Raw genomic sequence first — 20,714 nt, forward strand, 5'->3', positions numbered from 1 at the left:
GTGGAAGGAACTGTTGCTGTGCTGGTTGGAGCCTGGGAGGCAAGAGACTAGCAAAATGGATGCCGTTAGGGACACTTCTGACCTTTTTATGCATTACTGAATCAAAATGGTGCCCAACGCCCTTCTCGGACACCGTATTATTGGAACGCCAAAAAGCAGGGCGCCGAAAAACAGGAGGTGTAAGGAATTGCAGCTGATCTTGTACTGTACTCTAGAGGCACTCTAACAGGATTTGGACCTCAAAAAGATAACTGAGCAATCCTCCACCCCTCCCTGGTTGAGGGAAGGACAGGGAAATGGTGACCAAAACCTTTGCCTGACAACTAAGGCCTGCTTTTAGTGTAGGCCTATACAGCTCTGTACACTGGCAAGCGGTCATCCTCCTAGGTCCTCTCCATTAGCCACTTTTGATGCATTCCAGCTGGGCTAGGAGGGGATTAAAAGAAGAGACAATGGCCAGACCACCTGCTTTTAGGCCACATCTCCCTCAGTTTGAGAATGTAGCAAGCCAACGTGCGCTGACAGTGCAGTGAGACTTTGAGATCTTAAAATAATAAAAGGACAACAGCATCCTGCCACGATCAACCAGGCAGAGGTCACCAGGCCCGATGTTCTGGGTTTGTGGTTTAGAGCACCCTTGATTACTGCTTCTTTGTTTTGGGCTTTCTGAACATGGTATTCTCTCCTCTTGGGAGGAGGTCCCTCCTTCATCCTCATTTGCAGAGGTAGTAACTTAGGCAGAGGCAAATAAGGAGTTGGCTTACTATGACAAGCTGGGCTGAACATCTTTCTGTAGGCTGCTGGAAAGTCTATCTGTCTAGTTTTCCAGAAAGACAGAAATGAAAGACAAGTAAAGGGTTAAGGCGTGCAGCAGCTCAAGGACAGTGCACAGAAGAGGCTGCAGCTGGCACAGAGCTAACCCAGTCTATAAAGCCTTGAAAAAAGAAACTATAAGGTGTGGGGGTGTTAGGAGTGTGAAGGAAAGTATTCGCATCTGTATTGTAACCGTTCCTGTACGAAATCCTGTCAGTAAAGACTCTTAACAAATAACGGCCTGTGTGTGAGTATCTTCGACATGAGGTATTCTTCTGGGCACACGCATTCGACACACCGCTGCCAACACTTTCTGTACTGAAACTTGTGATGCCATAACCAGGGATGTTGCAACTTATAAGTATGATTCAGATACTGTTTTTTTTAAAGGTCAGAGATTAGCATGGATTTCAGGTGGAGTTTCATTTAAAATGTGCAATTTAATCTGACAAGAAGGCTATGGTTTCTTCTTTTTAATTAAGTAAGACTTAAGTAATACAGCTTACTTTGGGTTTTGAAATTTGTCATGCTGGTATAGTGATTCATTTCTGATGACCCTTGAGCAATATTTGTCAGTCCAAGTTTCTGTCTTGTGATTCTTATCCCTTGCCCTCCCCTTCCAAGTTAGGCAATAAATTGATCATGCAATCTCATTACAGAGCTCCCTTCAATGTTTTAATTGTATATGCATTGCATAAATCAGTTTGGCACCTACGAAGGCTGTCCTGGCACACAACTTCTCTGTTCCTTCTATGTGTACTCTCTGGGCTGCTGGTGTTGATGTGCTGAACCGTTGCCTGACTGCGATAATGGACTGGATGAGAGCTAATAAACTGAAACTCAATCCAGACAAGACTGAGACACTGTTGGTGAGCTCTTTACCTGCCCAGATGGTGGATGTTCATCCTGTTCTAGATGGGGTTACACTCCCCTTGAAGGAACAGGTTCATAGTTTGGGGCTCCTTTTTGACCCTTCCTTGTCGCTTGAGGCTCAAGTGGCCTCGGTGGTACGGAATGCGTTTTACCATCTTCGCTTAGTAGCCCAACTACGCCCCTATCTGGACAGTGACGATCTCGCCTCAGTTGTTCACGCTCTGGTAACTTCTAGACTGGACTACTGTAATGCGCTCTACATAGGGCTGCCCTTGAAGACCGTTCGGAAACTTCAGCTAGTGCAAAACGCGGCAGCCAGGTTGTTGACGAGGACCCGTTGGTCCGCGCATATAACACCTGTCCTGGCCCGTTTGCACTGGCTGCCTATCTGTTTCTGAGCCAGATTCAAAGTGCTGGTTTTGACCTATAAAGCCTTACACGGTGTGGGACCGCAATACCTTGTGGAACGCCTCTCCCGCTATGAACCTACCCGTTCACTTCGTTCAGTATCCAAGGCCCTCCTCTGGGTACCAACTCACCAGGATGCCCGGAGGACTGTTATTAGATCTAGGGCCTTTTCTGTGGTGGCCCCCGAACTGTGGAACAGCCTACCTGAGGAGATATGCCTGGCACCTCCGGTACTTTCTTTTAGGCGCCAGGTTAAGACCTGGCTGTACTCCCAGGCATTCTAATGTTCAATGTTTTATATTTCATGTTTTTCGTTTAATTTGCTGCTGTTTGTTATTGCTTTTATTGTAATACTGTATTTTAATCTTGTTTTGTTCACCGCCCAGAGAGCTACTCGCTATGGGCGGTTTATAAATGAAATAAATAAATAAAATAAATAAATATTAGAGAAGCCTAATTCCCACACACAGGCACAGGCACACAAATGCCCATGCCAGCCAGTCCACTTTCTGGAGTAATTTTCCTCCTACTACTTTAGGTCCAATTAATTTTGTTTAAATAAAATAAAATGTTTAAGCTTCCAGTTGAATGAGAATTAGAAACCAGGATTTGAAGCTTGTTAACTTATTCTTATTAAATGGGGTGCCAGGTTAGCCTTAACCATGGTTAATGCACCCCTATTTTGTGAGCTCTGACACTTCTCTAGAACTGTATTTACTCAGCACTAAAAATCTGTAGAATTTTGTCCCTAGGCAATCAAAATTCTGTTCTAAGAAAATTTGAATTCTGTAGTCTATAAATTACATAAATATAGCGAATTTGCATTATTTTCCTTGTATAATTTATAGTAGTTCTTATTTTGTATAATTTATTCTCTGCTAGTCTTGAAGATGGGTACTGATAGATACAGGCCTCTGAATCAGCACCCCCAACATGGAAATCTTATTCAGCTTCTGAGATGGCAGCAGTCATTAGCCACATAACTCTCGAGTTTATCTTAGCAGTGAAGTAGGCTAGAAACTAGTTATCACTCTCTATTGAAAACATAGTTGAGGTTCAGTACTCCAGTTGTTACATTTTTCTGCATTCTTATGGAATTGTAGCCTTGACATGATCCTGCACTTAATCACAGTTAAAGGAGGAGGGGAGAGATTGTTCTGAAGACATAGTCTGAAATCCTGGTCCCAAATTGGTAACAATAGTTCATTCAAGGCAGGACTTTACAGCAGAAATAATCAGAGCCCTATTCAGCAGAATGAGAAGGAGGGCCCCCAAATGCATCAGGGCTGTCTTGCTACATTTCGAAGTACATGAAGTAATACTCCATCTGAAGAAGGAGGCCACCAAAAGTCCGGAGTCTAAAATTACTGGAATGACTCCTTAGCTGCTAAGAGGACTACTCTGTTACAAATGTATTGGAAAAAAGGGACAGTTAAAATAATTATTGCTTAGAATAATGTTTTGCCTATTCCATTCAAACAAAGGAATTATCTTTACGGGGTTAGAATAGCATTGATGCAGCTTGTTGGTTTGAATTAGTGATGCTAGCCACAGAGAAGGCCAGAAGAAATGTGGACAATCTTCTGGGCCCATTTCAGGATTGGCCAAACATAGAGACCTTGGACTGCCCAAAGGAGTTGCTGATGGAACAAACAATTCCAAGAGTTGATATTTTTATGACTTGTTCCTGTCATAACATTGAAGGTCCTGGGAGTAAATCTGAAGAGCAGTTGGAATATAGGCTTTCTAACAGAGTGAGAAATGGGTCTTGCTATCTTTTCAAGCAGGGAATGCAGTTCCTTGAGCAAGGGGCTATCACTGTTTGTAAGTTAGCATAGTGCTGAGACAACAGTGAATTCTTGTGCCTCCAGAGGATTGCAGTAGGTGACATGACAGACCTAAAGTTCTTTCTGTACATGGAAGAAACATCTATTTTATGAACGGCAGAACCTTAATTCTGCAGTTGGAACAAATTGCTCAAATGTGGGCATGTATTTACAAAACTCACATTCCTTGTTCTAGGTGCAAGCAGTCTTTTGTTCACAAACTTTAAATATTTCCCCTCTCCTGGACACTTTATGGGGAGGGATCAAAAACTTTACAGTGAGATCTGAGGAGAAAGATTAGGCGTAGCTTGGTGAATGCATGTTTAACGGAAGGAATTTCAGGAAGAGCCATGGTATTGCAATTCTATACTTTAAAGGAATATACAAACATAATCTATATTGTGCAACTTATAGCATATTGCTATGTATGTATATCTTCTGACGTACTGCTGGCTGTTGTGAAGAATATGAAGTCAATCTATTTAGCATCTGTGAATCCATGTTTTTAAACAAACAACTGTAACAAATTTGTTTCTGTTTTGTCTCTATGCACCTTTGTTTTCTTGCAGTTGAGTCTATGGTGCATGCCATCTCTTGACCCTTGCTCTCACTTGGATAGTAAATCTGTACCTGGACCCTATCACTTGAGAGTCCAAGGGCGCACAGATAACCGAATCTCTAGTATCTCTGTTGAGTATAGAGGTAGATAAGTTTAAATTGTCTGCCCCAACTGACTACTTTTGAGAAAGTTGCTTGTGAATAACCATTTGTCTACAGAAAGTAAAAATACACTCCAGACGTAGAAGCCTTGGAAATTGAAATAGGCTGGTTTTGTTCTTTTTAAGCTGTTGGTCAATGAATAATTTTTTTTGTAGGCTTGTAACTTTTGTGGACTTCTTTGCTGTACTGATTTTAAAATACTTTGAATTTCCAGTTTATGTACTTTTCTTTCTGCTTTTCATACTTGCAGACTACTTAAACCCAGTATTTATTGGAGAAAATACAGTAATGATTTGTTTTTTCTCTTAGGTCAAGTTGATGTTGACCATTTGATAACGAGAAAAATGCAACTTTTAGCAGAGGCTGAGGTAAATATATTTGAATTGTAAATGATATGAATTGACAAGAAAATCCCTAGATAACATGACATTCCCATGTGTTGTGTATGGATCTATGCATATTATTAGCCTGTTAGAAATCCTAAGCCAGTGCGGTGTAGTGGTTAAGGTGTTGGAATACAACCTGGGAGACCAGCATTCGAATCCCCACATGGCCATGAAGCTCACTGGGTGACTTTGGGCCAGTCACTGCCTCTCAGCCTCATGAAAACCCTATTCACAGGGTCACCATAAGTCAGAATCGACTTGAAGGCACTACAGAAATCCTAAATCCTGGAATTTGGAGTCCCTGGGTCTGGGACTGCTGCAACATTGCCTCACATAAAAAAAATCACAAATGGTTCTTTGCACATTACTCACTTTCTTGTTAGGTATTTAAAATAGAAGTAATATCAAGAATTTTTCCTCAGGATGTCAAAACTCGGGCTTCTGCTTCCTTTTTATTTTTATTATTATAACCATCACAGGCTCTTGTGCCTTTAATATAGTCCAAATCTTCAGGTGTTCCTGCCTTTCTCCAGTGCCTTAGAAGCTTTCACCTGCTGTCCAGGCTGCTATTACAGGCACATGAGCAGGCCAAGTTGCTTCTCTCTCTCTCTCTCTCTCCCCCCCCCCCAGGTCTGTTGGCAGCCAGGATGCTTGAGAAATTCAATATTTGTGAATTTCAATATGAATTAACTGCTCTGCACCTCTTGGGCAGATCAAATTATCTAGTTTCACAGTTTCCAAATGGAACAGCTGCAGCACTGGTGGACTGAAGAAGACCTGCCCTGAGAGTGAATATCTGAGCATCTGGGTGCTTGCTGCTTGCTCCTCTGGGTTGCTGTCTCTTGAGACAGTTGAGGACCCTGCTAAGTGCTGCAAGGACTGGGACCCCCTGCCTGACCCTGGCTCCAGAAGGGGGCTGCAGTTAATCACACAGCCTTTTGCATCAGCTCCTGGCTGGGTCAGGAGGCATAAAAGCCCAGCTGCCCTTGGGTGGTGGGCTCACCACCAAAGGGGGTCTCCCCTTGGGGAGCTCCTTAGGACATCGCGAGGGCGCTACCCCCTTCTTTTTCTTTTTCTAACCAATCTAGAGGAGATTGGTAGTGGGAAAGGCATATGGGGCATGTGTAGTTTCTGCACAAGTTGAGAGCCTGTGCAATGAACTGAATGATAGGAGAAAGTTGCCAGATGCCTTCAGAGTGAAAGTCTGTAACTGGCAGAAGGCTGGCCCTCCCTGGGTGTGAGACGGGGGGGAGTAGATGTGCCCTGTGTGAAAGATATTGAGTGGGTCTTGACACAGTTGCCCCTGAGTGTCCTCTCTGGCATTGTGGAGCCTGGTTTGCATCTTGGTACACCAGTGAGTTAAAGGCAATGAAAAAGGATGGACTACGGCTAAAGCACAAGTGGTGAAAGACATGTTGTGAGCCTGATCGGGCACGAGTAAAACATCATAACCATGTCTACTGTGTGGTGGTGAGGGAGGCAAAGAAGGCCCACTTTTCTGCCACCATCACATCCTCAAGTAGCTATCCGGTGGAGCTTTTCCATATTGTCAGGGGTCCGTTGACATCAACTCCAGGAAATGGAGTTTTAGACCCTTCGGAGGCCTACTGTGAATTGTTTGCAAGGCACTTTGATGGTAAAGTTGCTTGCCTCCATAGCAGTCTTGATGCCCCGTCCACATCTACTGTAATCCCCAGTGAGTTGTCCAGTGCAGTGTCTCCTGCAACCTCTTGGGACTAGTTTCAGTTGATGCGGCCTGATGATGTGAACAAGGTGCTTGTGACGATGCAACCAGCAACATGTCCTCTCAACCGTTGCCCTTCTTGGCCTATTAAAGCTTGTCGCGGGAGTTTGACCAAGTGGATCCAGGGTATGGTCAATGCATCATTGTGGGAGGGAGTGGTTCCAGTCACCCTGAAAGAGGCGGTGATCCGACTGCTCCTGAAAAAGCCTACCCTGGACCCATTGGTTTGCAACAATTACCGCCTGGTTGCAAATACCCCAGCATTGCAAGTACACTTGGATGAAATAGATTACCTTCACCCATTCCAGTCTGAGTTCAGGCCTGGTTATGGGACTGAATCAGCCTTGGTTGCCCTGATGGATGACCTTTATGGGGATAAGGATGGGGGGAGTGTGATCCTGTTTTTCTTACTTGATCTCTCAGCGGCTTTTGATACCATTAACTATGGTATCCTTCTGGGCCGACTTGGTGAGATGGGTATTGGAGGCACTATTTTACAGTTGTTCCGATCCTATCTTCAAGGTAGCTTGGGAGTTCTTTTCGATCCTTCCTTGTCTCTCGAGGCCCAGGTGGCCTCGGTGGCATGGAACGCTTTTTACCATCTTCGACTGGTAGCCCAGCTACATCGCTATCTGGACAGTGATGACCTCGCCTCAGTTGTTCACGCTCTGGTAACTTCTAGGTTGGACTACTGCAATGCGCTCTACGTTGGGCTGCCCTTGAAGATAGTTCGGAAACTACAGCTAGTCCAGAATGCAGTGGCCAGACTACTGACGCGGACCAGAAGGTCCGCTCATATAACACCTGTTCTGGCCTGTCTGCACTGGCTTCCTATTTGTTTCCGGGCTAAATTCAAAGTGCTGGTTTTGACCTATAAAGCCCTACACGGCATGGGACCGCAATACCTGGTGGAACGCCTCTCCCAATACGAACCTACCCGTACACTGCGCTCGACATCTAAGGCCCTCCTCCAAGTCCCATCCCATCGGGAAGCTCGGAGGGTAGTGACCAGAACCAGGGCCTTCTCGGTGGTGGCCCCCGAATTGTGGAATAGTCTCCCCGACGAGGTACACCTGGCGCCGACGCTGTTATCTTTTCAGCGCCAGGTGAAAACCTTTTTATTCTCCCAGGCATTTTAAAATGTATTTTAATAATTGTTTTTATAGTGTATTTTAAACAGTATCTTATTATTGTTATATTTTGATGTTGCTTGGTTTTTGTTGCTTGTTGTTTTGATTTTTGATTCTGTTATATTTACTGTATTTATATATCTTGCTTGTTTTATCTTTTATGTACACCGCCCAGAGAGCCTTTTTGGCTTAGGGCGGTATATAAATAAAATAAAATAAATAAATAAGGTCATTTTCAGAGAATAGCATTGGGTGATTGTCTTTGAGCTCCCTGGCTGTTGTGCTGTGGGGCGCTGCAGGGTACCATATTGTCCTCCATGCTGTTTAATATCTATATGAAGCCCTTGGGAGCAGTCATCAGGAGATTTGGGGCAAGGTGTCAGCAGTACACTGACAATACCCACCTCTATTTCTCTAACATCTGAATTGGGAGAGGCTGTGCTAGCCCTAGACTGGTGCCAGACTCAGTGGTGCACTGGATGAGGACCAGTAAACTGAGCTTGAAACCTAGCAAGACAAAGATGCTGTGGGTTGGTGGTTCCCGAATTCTGATAAACTGGTCAGTTGCCTGCTTTGGATGGGGTTGTACTCCCTCTAAAAGAGCAGGTCCATAGTCTGGGGGTGCTCTTGGATCCATCTCAGTGGCTAGGAGTAGCTTTTACCAGCTTTGGCTGGTAAGACAGCTGTGGCTGTTTCTGGATCAGGATAGCCTTACCACTGTTGTCCATGCACTGGTAACCTCCATGCTGGATTACTGCAATGAGCTCTATGTGGGGATGCCCTTGAGGTTGGTCTGGAAGCTGCAGCTGGTGCAAAATGCGGTGGCGAGTCTGCTAACTGGAGCAGGGTATCGCCAACATGTCACCCCATTGCTGAAAGAATTGTACTGGCTGCCCATTAGTACTGGGCCAAGTTCAAGATTCTAGTTTTACAAAGCTGTACAAAACCCTATACAGATTGCGACCAGGATACCTGAAAGATTGTCTTATCCCTTATATACCCAGTCAATCACTGTGCTCTGCAGGTGAGGGCCTCCTGCAGATACCATCTTATCAGGAGGTCCGTTCTGCACAACATAGGAAAGGGACCTTTAGTGTAGTGGCACCTACCCTTTGGAATTCCCTCCCCTTAAATATTAGATAGGCACCATCTCTGTTATCTCTGTTATCTTTTTGGCAAGCCTTTTAAGTAGAGACCTTATCCCAGTCTGTCTGTGTTGGAATTGCTTTTTAATAAGTTTTCAAGCCTTCTTTTTTAAGAAATAAATGTTTTTAAACCTTTTTTTAAGAAGCTTTAAAAGCTTTTTTTAATGTTTTTAATGATGTTTTAATATATTTCAGAGTCTGTTTTTATGATGTTTTAAAGTGTTTTTAGTGCTTTTGTTTGCCACCCTGGGCTCCTGCTGGGAGGAAGGATGGGATATAAATCAAATAATAAATAAATAAATGTATGTTCTAGTATAGTTCTTGGCTAAGGAAGCATATTAAAATGCCTTTAGAAATGTGTATTTTGAAACTGAAATGTATGTTTAAATGAATTTTTTTTAAAAGCAGAATTGTGAGTGAACACATGAGAAAGTACCATGGCCTGGATTTCAGCTGATTGGTCCATCCCCTAATTGATGACCTCAGCCAGAACAATGTTGCTCATATTTAATGCTGCTAAAGCCACGAGAGCTGCATATCAGTGTTGTGGTGAACTGGAGCTACAATACACAACAGCTGGTCATGTGATTAGACTGTGCCTGCATGCTGCCTCTTCAGACTGGCTTTTAATAGTGAGGATTTGTATGTGGCTTTCAAACTATTGTTGGGAGAACCCTTTTGGCCTTTGGAAGGAGGTTTTTCTCAGTGGGAAGATTAGTAATGGTAGACAAGCTTCCCTGAAGGACAGCCACTTCCCGCTGCTCTTCCCAGTGAACAGATGCAGGAGAACATCATGCATATTCTTAGGGTCCAGTCTTAGTTCATTCCTGGAAACAGTGAAGCCCAATGGGTCTGGCCAGCATCTGAATTACCTGTGTACCCTAAAACCTACTCCAGAATCTCTTGACAGTGCACAGAAATTCCACAGAAGGCCCATCAGCATAGGTAGTGTTCTCTGGTGGCAGTAGTTTTTGTAAACCACTGAGACAGAGGAATGTTTTTGTTTCCAGTACTCTGCTTCAGGGAGAGAGAATGAACTGCAAAGTGCAGAAAGTCTTCTATTGCTAGAGTAACGTCTACACCATGTGAAAGTGTAATAGTGGGGACCTCCTTTCTCTAGACAAATTCCAAGGGAGTGATAGGGTTGCTGTTACTTGTTGTTCAATAGGCACTCATCTGTGTGTCCCAAACAACAGATATTATGTAGCTTGCTTTCCCCTTCCTCCCCTTATCCTGGTTCTTTTTATTTACTTTTTTTGTCTTTTGGCATTTTTCTTTGTTGACTATGTTGAGCTGCAGTGGCACCTCAACCAGCTCTTTAGTTTTTAAAAAACTGCCCTTTGTGAACATAGTGAGCAGAATGGGGCAGCGGGGAAACTTGAAGTTCCTGTCACACTTGTTGGTTCTTGTTAAATGTTAACCATCAACAGCTTCTGTTCTTGAATTGCAATGGAAGTGGAAGACTCTCCCTCTCTGGTGTTTTCCTCCCTCTGCCCAAATATAATGCCACATCAAAGCAATCTTACTGCCATACTTCCAAAAATGTATGGAATATTCTAAGTGAAATATGTGTTTAATTGATTCTCTTTAGATGCTGGTCCTTCCATTGGAGTTGTGCTACATTTCTGGAAATTCTGAGAGATCTTTTTGTTGGAGCTAGGTTTTGCCCACGAGGGTTATAGTTTTGGAGCAGTTTTGTTAAAATTGTCAAGCGTTATCTATTCATTTTTAAAGGATCTTTTGGGCAAAAAATATTAACTAGATCTGAGCATTTTGTGGATGATACATGGTAAAAACAAAGGTTCAAACTTTTTGTTTTGGCATCCTCTCCCTCCCTGTATTTAAAATTGGGCTTTTCTAAATTTAAAATGCTAAATGTGTGTGTTTTCCATAGGGTTGATATTTATTAGTCAAACAAAAACAATAAATACACAACATCTATTGTTCAATGATTTGAGGACCTCGCCGTCCTGGCTATATTTGAACATAGTTCATATAGACATTGATTTCGTGTGGATACCTATTTGGACATCTGGAGAGCTTACATTCACTCACATGCTTAATTTAAGATGGATGTACTGATGCTTATTGTATCCATGATGTGAGCTGATGGTTATTATTAGTATTAGTATTGTCGTTAGGACCCTCCATGGCGCAGAGTGGTAAGCGGCGGTAACGCAGCCGAAGCTCTGCTCTCGGCCGGAGTTTGATTCCAACGGAAGGAGGAAGTCGAATCTCCGGTAAAAGGGGTCGAGGTCCACTCAGCCTTCCATCCATCCGTGGTCGGTAAAATGAGTACCCGGCATATGCTGGGGGGTAAAGAAAGGCCGGGGACGGAACTGGCAATCCCACCCCATATATACGGTCTGCCTAGTAAACGTCGCAAGACGTCACCCTAAGAGTCGGAAACGACTCGCACTACAAGTGCGGGGACACCTTTACCTTTTTATTGTCATTCATATAATAATAATAATAATAATAATAAATCTTATTTTTCAGCCGCCTATCTGTCTGGGTTAGGGACATTAGGCGACGAACAACAAGAATAAAAACGATACATATAGATCAACATAATCAAATTTTAAATATTTATTTATCATTTCCTTTAATCTTTTTTATTTTCTTTTTTAAAATTTGTAAATAAAAATGTTTATTAGAAAAACCAACAAGACACAAGTCAGTTTACTGGTCCAATTTCTGTGAAATATATAGGGTATCTGTAACCAAGATGCGAGAGAACTATGCTAACTGTTCTTTTCTGAGAAGGCTCTACAATTGGCCGCTTTGTCTGCTTGGTTTGCTTTATGATTCCTCCTAAACCTTTTGCCCTACAGTTAACAGTGCATAGCTTGGGAAGAAGCCATAATTCAGTGGTATAATCACACATACACAAAGTGCCAGATTCAGTCCCTGGCATCTCTCCTTAAGAGGATCTCAAGGCTGGGAAAGACCTCTGCCTGACAGCTTGGGGGAGCTGTTGATGCTGGTATAAACCAGGGATGGGGAGCCTGTGGAGCTCCAGATGTTGCTAGACTACAACTCCCATCAGCTCTGACTATTGGCCATGCTGGTTGGAGCTGATTGGAGCTGGAGCCTGACAACATTTGGAGGGCCCACCCTGAGTTAGACCATGTGGCTTAATTCAGAGTAGTCATGGGCAAAAGCGTTTTGGCTTGATTCAGAATCAGTTCAATAACTGCAAGTTTTCTTAGCAAGTAAATGTGGGGGGGGAGTCTGAGATTGTTGAGTGTGTTTATGCTCCTTATTATACTGCATATAGTTCACAGCAATCAACAAAAGTTGTAATGCAAGAAAGAAAAGAACTTTTGTGCATATGTGTACAAATCCACTAATTTTGGATGCCTGGTCTGCTACCCACTGAACATGCATCTGCAGAATCTCTGTTTTATGTTCTGAGCCAGAGACGTGCTTCTGAGGGAAATGGCGCTTGGTTCATAGGCCTGTAGAGCATTATGAGCTGGACAAATCTTGTGTTCTGACCTGGGTCATTATGAACTTTGGAAACACCACCAATTGGGAGGGAGGGCTCAGAAGCTCTCTGGAGACACTTCAGTTCTTCAGGTAGTGGTTTGTGACCCTGATTTTACTCAGAATAGAAGCAGGAAGCCTTTACTTCTGGCATTGCATATCACATTGTGATAAAAACCTGGATGCCACTTCCTCCATGAAAAGAAGAATGCTGTCCTATATTTGTGTATATGAAGCTTTCTTGTTGAGAGTCAGACCTCTGGTTCGTGTAGCCCAGTATGGTTTACCCTACCTCTGCCATAGCTCAGTGGATGAGGACATGCTTCACGTGCATAAAGTACTTAAACTGGAGATGCCAAGGATTGAACCTGCATTCAAAGCCTGTGTTCTAACATGGAGTTATGGGCCCTCGCGTTGACTAGAGTCAAACGATATGTGGTCAGTTGACAGTAAATCAGGTGTTCATGATTTGTTGTTAGCATGATGTTAGGAAGTCAGCCTGACCTTTGAAGGTAAAGGGTAATGTGCCACTTTAGCAGGCACATTTCGAGCAACATCATACTTCAGCTGTTTTTTCCCTATTCCTTCCTCACATTTTATCAGCAGTTGAAGCCAGCTTTCATGCAGAGTGTTGACGGTCACTTTACCGAATTTGTAAATGGCTTGATTGCAAAGTCTCTGCAGCTGGAGTCTTCATCATCCACCTTCCCAGTTGTGTGTTCAGAGAAACATGGCGGCTTCAAAAGCAAGTATGTTGGTTCTTGGCTGAGCATACAGCATAGTGATTTCTTGTCTTTTTAAAAACCCTGCTGAATGTTCTTTCCTTTCACAGAGGATCGAGAGCACCTCCAGAACATGGAAAAGTTTTTATTGCTAGGAAGTCTCTCTTGGAGTGAGTATGTTAATTAAATTGTAATTTGCATTAGCACCCTTGCTAAAGTTAGTGTTGCCCTGAGCCGTTGGATGGGTGGCTTATGTCCATAGCTCACTTCTCCCACCCAGTGGGCTAATAATAATAATAATAATAAAATAATAAAATTTAATTTATGTGTCGCCTATCTGGCCGATGGCCACTCTAGGCAACGTGCATGTAAACAGTTAAAACACAGTATGATAAAATACATTAATACAATATATAAACAATACAGCAGCAACAACAATATTAGTGCAGGGTAAGAGGCATTTCAGTCATAAAAGTTAACCCTCCCCGGAAATCCCAAAGGCCTGTTGAAAGAGCCAGGTCTTTAAGGCTTTACGAAATACATTTAGGGAAGAGGCGTGCCGTAGATCTTGTGGGAGGGAGTTCTAAAGGGTGGGGGCTGCCACTGAGAATGCCCTCTCTCTAGTTCCCGCCAATCTAGCTGTTTTTGTCGGCGGGATTGAGAGAAGGCCCTGTGTGACTGATCTTGTCGGGCGGCATAATTGGTGGCTAGCTTCCTTTTTATTTCTGTGTTGACTGAAAGCAGGCATTCGTAACCTCCGCAAGTGGCATTGAATGCCCATACCAGCTGGCTATTGCATCTCCCAAATTCTAACTCGGGCATGACTGGATTCTGTATTTACAGAGGCTGGTCTGTTCTCTGGAAACTAGTCTACAGGCCAGAAGTGTGTGTTACTGAGGAATCCATCCTCCTCATGGGTGGTCAGGTACTCTAATAAGGTTTGCCCCATCTAGCAGTAAGAGAACATAACATGAATGGAAGAAAAGCCTGCTGGATCAGGCCAGTGGCCCGTCTAGTGCAGTATCCTGTCCACACAATGACCAACCAGATGCCCAAGGAAAGCCTGCAAATAGGACCTGAGTGCAAGAACACTCAGGAGCAGATGTCCTAATGAAATCAGGCCAATCTGTCTACCCCAGAATAATCTACTCTGACTGGCAGTAGATTTCCAGCATTTCTGGCATCTTGAGCTACCAGGTCCTTTTAAACTGGAGGTGGACTTAGGACCTTCTTGCATGTCATCTGCCACTGAGCTGTGGCCTATTGTCCAAGGTATAGCATGAGTTTTATATACAAATTATGAAGATTTAACATTAAAGTGTGGAAGACCCCTCTTTCTCATAAGTTTCTTTTCCTTATAAGAAAAATAGCAAACTACTGCACTTTGGTTAAACCTTGACACTACTGCTTAGAGGCCAGATAAAATTGTTTTGGGGGCCTGACGTAGCCTGCGGGCCAGTCTGTGTCCTGCTTACAAGTATCCATGCCTGAAACACAGCAGTAAGCATGTCATTCTGCTAGAATTATAGCTGAAAAGCTGTTGCAATTTTACCCTTTTGCCTTGGGAGTAGAATGTTTGTTTTCTTCCCGGATTTGAGATATGTCACATTTCAGGGACACATCTCTGCGGCGCCCACAGTCAAGGTCTAGAACAGCATAAAGATGTGCCTTCTTACTCTGGAAAATAACAATGTTGTTGGGTATCCTACTTGGTTCAGTTGAAGGTCCTGTCAAATTGCTATGTTTCGTAGGATGCTGACCAATATCTTTTGTTGGTTTGAAAACATAATTTCCAATGGTAATAATTGGTTTGGGCTTTCCTGACCCCAAATTATTGCTTCTGCAGGTCCTTCCTCTGGGCTTTCTGTTTTTTTAAAGTGCATTTTTATTTAGATTTTGATAATAAAATATGGAAAACATGAACAAATTATTGTTACAAAACCACACTTCCCCATGGTAATCTATAATGTATCTTGCAGTTTTAAGTTTATACCTCCCCAATATTTCAATAAAATGTCAAACCGTTATACTGTAGGTCAGGGGTAGCCTCTGTGGTACCGTCCATATGTTGTTGGACTCCACTCCCAGCAGCAACATTTGGAGGGCACCACAGTGGCTACCCCTGCTTTAGGTGAAGGTTGTAGATCTTGGAATGAAAGTTACTGGGTTTAGTGATAATTTTTAGTAAATTGTGTCGATTTTTCCATAGGCATAGTGTCCCACATAAGATATGAAATCAGCATTGTGAGTTTCATATTTTTTTAATGCTTTGCAGATTGTAGACATACAGCCGCCCTGTGCTCCTGCTGGGAGGAGGGGTGGGATAGAAACCAAATAATAAATAAATAAATAAATAAAGATATTGTATATGAAGTACTTCAGAACTCTAAACACGCTCTGTAAATGCTAAATTTGAGCTAGATTATTAAACAAGCCTTCTGTAGGCTCTCCATAATGCCTTACTTCCTGGAACTATTTGTTCATGTATTTGGCAGACTAGTGGCCCAGGGACTAGTCAAGAAATAAATGAGTTCCTCTAGGCTTTTTTATTTAATTTCTTAATCTTGATTCTCCAAATTAATTTTGGTTACATAGGAGAAATAACTGGATGAATAACTGTTGAACAACCTCAGTTCTAATCGAGATGGGACAGAACTATCCCATCTGTGATTTTGGGCAACAGTAAGGTCAGCACAGGGGGAGACAGCTTGATCTGACCAATGGGGCATAATCCACCGGGGTACCCTTGTGCAAGACCCACATGAGTAGGAGGTGGGGAAGAGCTACTCTTGTTTATAGAATTAATTGATTTTTAGTCACTTTTCTTCACAAAAGTGAACCCAAAGTGACTTGCAATCAATAAACTAGCTGGATAAATTCCTATAATTTCTACTTGGAAAGAGGTGGAAATGCTACCTCAACTGGAAGTTCAGGACAAGATTATTTTTTTAAGCCTGTGCTAGTCAGACACAACACAAAGGGAAATGTGTGTTGATAGTTTTGGTGTTGCAGAACTTTTCTGGTAAGGAAAAGAGCACAACATGAATATATGTCTGGTACCATTACAGAGCTGAAGTGACGCTAAACAAATGCACTGCCTCTTTTTTGTTTTTTAATAGGGATTTATATACACATTTTTTATAAAGCACACTTTATTTACAATCTTTCTTTATAATGGTTATGATTTTTTTTAACAACCATATAAAGAAATGGCAAGTTATGTGGCTATCAAGATTTTACATGTAGTTTTATTGTTTTTGTACAATTTAATGGATGTGTAAAACCTGCCATTGCTAACAAAACAATTGCAGACTTAAGAAACTACTGAAATCTACAGTATAGTACCACTACCCTTCACAAAAACATAGATTTGTTTTCATGTAAACTCTTACTCTAATCCTTTTGTCATATGAATATTATAAAAACCATGCAGGTACTGAAGTTGTAAATCACATCTTGCTATTCTAACACCTTGTTGTGTGTTACCCTGGTCACTAAGGTTTTCTTGGGTAGCTTCCATTCATCTCAGTGAGGCTTGAGTAGGAGAATTTCCCAATGAATTGTGCCCCCAAGTTAGTATAAGAAGAAAGTATGTGTTGACACACACACTCACCCCATTTAGATTTTCTGTCTCTTCAAGTGTTTCTTGAGAGAGGCGTTACCGTGATCCTACATTGGAAATGTTACATTGGAAATGTAACATGGAACAATCAACCAATGTTATAGGTTTCTTACTCCTTATGTGTACTGCCTGGCAGAACCTATGATGGAATGGTAGCCAAGCCTGTGAAGTGGATATGATACATAGCCAGGTTAAACCTCCTAAACTCGCATTTACATACCTTGGAAGGGGAAATTGTCTCTGGCAATTTTATAAGGCATTGCTCCATGCAAAATGGCAGGATGCCTGTGTGAAACAAGGTCTAGAGCACCTGTGGGGAACCTCTGGCCCATGGGTCTAATTAGGCCCAGCACAGATCCGGATTTGACCCTCAAGGCCATCTTTCCCAAGGCATGCCCACTTGTGGGGCAGGTAAAGATACAGCTTCCTGCTGAAAGAAGGTGACCAGGTACCATCAATCAGCTGATTGGTAGTGCATACAAAGTCCTATACCTGTGTTGTGATTTCAAACCACACAGGAAAAGGAAACTGGATTTGCGTGCACAGCTGATCGTTGATGCCTGCAAAGCCCTGTGCCTTTGCAAGTGCAGTTTGATTTCTGACTGTGTGGGCTGATGGGCACTGGGAGGCCTAAGCATCTGGCTTGCTGGCTGGAAACGGTTCTAGAGAGCCTCTTTCTCCTTGAAATCTATAGAGCAGCACTTCTTCCCACCCCCGGTGGAAAAAGTGCTTATTTCCAGTGGTTAAAATCCTATGTGACGATTGGATTTTGCAGGGAAATATATGTGGGAATTGTGCATTGAAAGAGAGCATTCCCATGTTATATTTGAAGATGAAAAAGCTAGTGACCCTTACAGATTTTATTTTCTGGATTTATATGTTTGAAACTCAATAAAAAGTATGAAATAATTAGAAAAAGCAAGTGTCCTGGGGAGGCAAGGGGCACATTTTCCTGTGAAAATCTGCCTTCTTGTACTTCTGCTGCTTGAAGTCTTAGAATCATAGAATAGTGGAGTTGGAAGGGGCCTATAGGCCATTGAGTCCAACTCCCTGCTGAATGCAGGAATCTAACCTAAAGCATAATTAAATTAAAGCAGTTGAAGCTTAAGTTAGTTCCTGGAAGTCCTGGACTTGCAGCTGACTTGATGGGAATTTTTTTTCAGAAATGTCCTGATGTAGATCTTATTCTTGAACTTTTTTTTCTTAGTGAGCTATTTGAAGTGGAACACATCCGGACCATCTATCACATGTTCATTGCTCTCCTCATCTTGCTCATTCTCAGCACCCTTGTGATAGATTTTATAGACGAAGGAAGGTAAAGACAAATATTTTTTGATTTTACCTGGGAAAAAACCCTATTTTCACCCATGTATTGATTTTTAACTTTGTTTTCTTTTCTTTGAATTTCTTTTGAAGGTTGGTACTAGAGTTCGACGTCCTTGTCTACTCTTTTGGCAAATTTTCTATCGTCGCATCTTCTTGGCTTTACATGTTCCTGGCCAGCTTGGTTGTGCCCTATGGCCTCTTCCTCCAGTGGGCCCAGGGCTACCATGGTTCCTCCCACAAAACAATCCACTCCTCCTTCTTTGGGGCCCTCTTCGTGATTTTCCAGATAGTTGGGCTTGGACTGGTGCCAACTTACATTGTAGTTGCCTACAGTTTACCGCCAGCCTCTAGTTTCATAGTTATACTTGAGCAGGTGGGTTTCGTCTGGAGAACTAGTTTCTTGTGTATGTAGGCAAAGAATGTTAACTAACTTCTTAGGCGTTTCAGAAAGCTTAAATTTGCATAATGCTGCTTATGTCTTTAGCTAACCTGTCATTCATATGTACATTGAGCTTTTACTTCCACCTGCCTTATGGTAATATTCAGTGTGGCAGGTGTTTTTTTTCAAGAGGTTGTGTATGAAGGTCTTAGAAATGAGCAGATGCAAAAAAAAAACCCTCCATAATTTTTAAGGTCTAACAAGTACTTCATTTGTCAGATACACTGATGATTTTAGACCACTACCGTCCAGTCTCTAACACCCTTCCCCCCTTTGAATACAGTGATTGGGAGCATAGTGGCAGCACAGTTGCCTGCATTCTTGGAGGATACATTATCTTGACCCATTCCAGTCTGGGTTGTAATCTAGCTTGGGACTGAGTTAACTCTGGTTGCCCTAATCTCTCAACCTTTGTTGAGAGACCCTGTTACTCTTACTTGATCCCTCAGCAGCTTTTGATACCATTGACCATAGTATCCTCCTGGACTGTCTCTGTGAGTTGGGAATTGGGGGGCACTGTTCTTCAGGGGTTCTGTTATTACCTACAGATCTTATTTCAGAGAGCAACATTGGAGGGACTGCCTGTCAGCCCCCTGGCAACTATGCTATGGAGTCCCACAGCATGTCATCACTGCTTTTTTAACGTCTATATGAAAACGTTGGGTGTGGTCATTAGGAGATATGGAACAAATTGTCATCAGTATCATGCTGTTGACACCCAATTCTGTTTCTCTGTGGCATCTGCATCTGGTGTGACTGTGCAAGCCCAGAGCCAGTACTTGGATGTAATGGTGGGCTGGATGAGGGCCAATTAACTGAAGCTGAAGAGGGAGTGCCTGTGGGTGAGTGGTTCTCCTGTCTGTGATATAGGTCAGTTACTTGTTCTGGGTGGGGTTGCACTCCCTCTGAAGAAACAGTATTCCTTGATTTATCATTGTCACTGGAACCTCAAGTGGCTACAAGTGCTTTTTACCAGCTTCAGCTATTCCGAGACAGGGATAGCTTGGCTATACTGGTAGCCTCATGATTTCTTTGGTAACATTGTGATTGGATTATTTTAATGTGCACTTTGTGGGGCTGCTCTTCTGTTTTAGTCTGGAAAATGCAGCTAGTGCAGAAGGTGGCAGCACAGGTTGTGGCCGAAGTTGTCACGTGTCAACACATAACAAGAGTCTGAGGGAACTGCACTGGCTGCTAGTTTTCTACTGGGCCAAAACTAAGTTTTTTACTGTTAGCATATAAACCCTAAACAACTGGGAATCAGAATATATGAGAGATTGCCTTACCTGCTATATACCTGCCCATTCACTGTGGTTGTCTGTAGAGGATGACCTTGTGGTGCCGCATGTGCTGAGGTTTGTTTCATGGTGGCCTGGACTAGGCCCTTTTGCAGTGGTACCCGCCAACACACTGCAGAACATGCTAGCCATTCAAGTTAGATAGGCTCTGACACTGTACACATTTTGTCAAATGCTAAATATTCTAAATAATAAACACACTGTAGGTCAGAGATGATCAAACTTTTGTTGACCATGCAGCAGGGAGTTTGGTCAGGACTGATTGCTTTGAGAGGTGGAAGAACCAATGTGGCAGATGATGGTGCCAGCAGGGTTAGTGGGGCTGTGAAACCTGTTCGTTTGGTTTTCATTTGGTCAGTCAAATGGCTTACTGTTTAGTCAAAGATTACTGGAATTTGCAAGAGGTTGCAAGTGTTTGCTTCAAAAACAAAATGCTGTATAACTCAAAACTTAAAATGCAAAAAGAATAGTCAGAAAATAATGGCTGCATTGTGTGCTTCGTGCTATACCATGGTTTAGTGTGACATGCAAAAGCAGGAACTAACTGCAATGAGTTTTGGGCGTGTGCTCTTTTCCCCAACTGTGTCCTCCTCACATGCAGCCAGGAAGCATGGCTTCCACTTCTTGTTAACAACAGCTTGCTGTGTCATCCGTATTAATTATGGAAACTGCTATTTGAAGTTGGCTTCTTTTAACTAAACATGGTAAACCAAAGGTAGAAATGAAACCTTCCAAATGCCTCCTTCATACAGGAGGCAAGAGCACTGTAGCTC

At 42.7% G+C, this 20,714-nt stretch overlaps 1 protein-coding gene across 2 annotated transcripts in view; it reads left to right on the forward strand.

The window, feature by feature from the left end:
* SOAT1 (sterol O-acyltransferase 1) overlaps nucleotides 1-20,714 on the forward strand; it is a 62,911-nt gene that overhangs the window by 14,402 nt on the left and 27,795 nt on the right. Inside the window, exons 3-7 of one of the 2 annotated variants that reach the window (XM_061634226.1) lie at nucleotides 4,950-5,008; nucleotides 13,141-13,283; nucleotides 13,367-13,426; nucleotides 18,086-18,193; nucleotides 18,295-18,577. In XM_061634226.1, the coding sequence (XP_061490210.1) occupies nucleotides 4,950-5,008; nucleotides 13,141-13,283; nucleotides 13,367-13,426; nucleotides 18,086-18,193; nucleotides 18,295-18,577 (653 nt within the window). Of the gene's footprint in view, nucleotides 1-4,949; nucleotides 5,009-13,137; nucleotides 13,284-13,366; nucleotides 13,427-18,085; nucleotides 18,194-18,294; nucleotides 18,578-20,714 lie in introns of both variants that reach the window. The other variant, XM_061634225.1, reaches the window with a different exon arrangement.

This window comes from Rhineura floridana, chromosome 6, assembly GCF_030035675.1.
Source record: "Rhineura floridana isolate rRhiFlo1 chromosome 6, rRhiFlo1.hap2, whole genome shotgun sequence".
Lineage (NCBI taxonomy): Eukaryota > Metazoa > Chordata > Lepidosauria > Squamata > Rhineuridae > Rhineura > Rhineura floridana.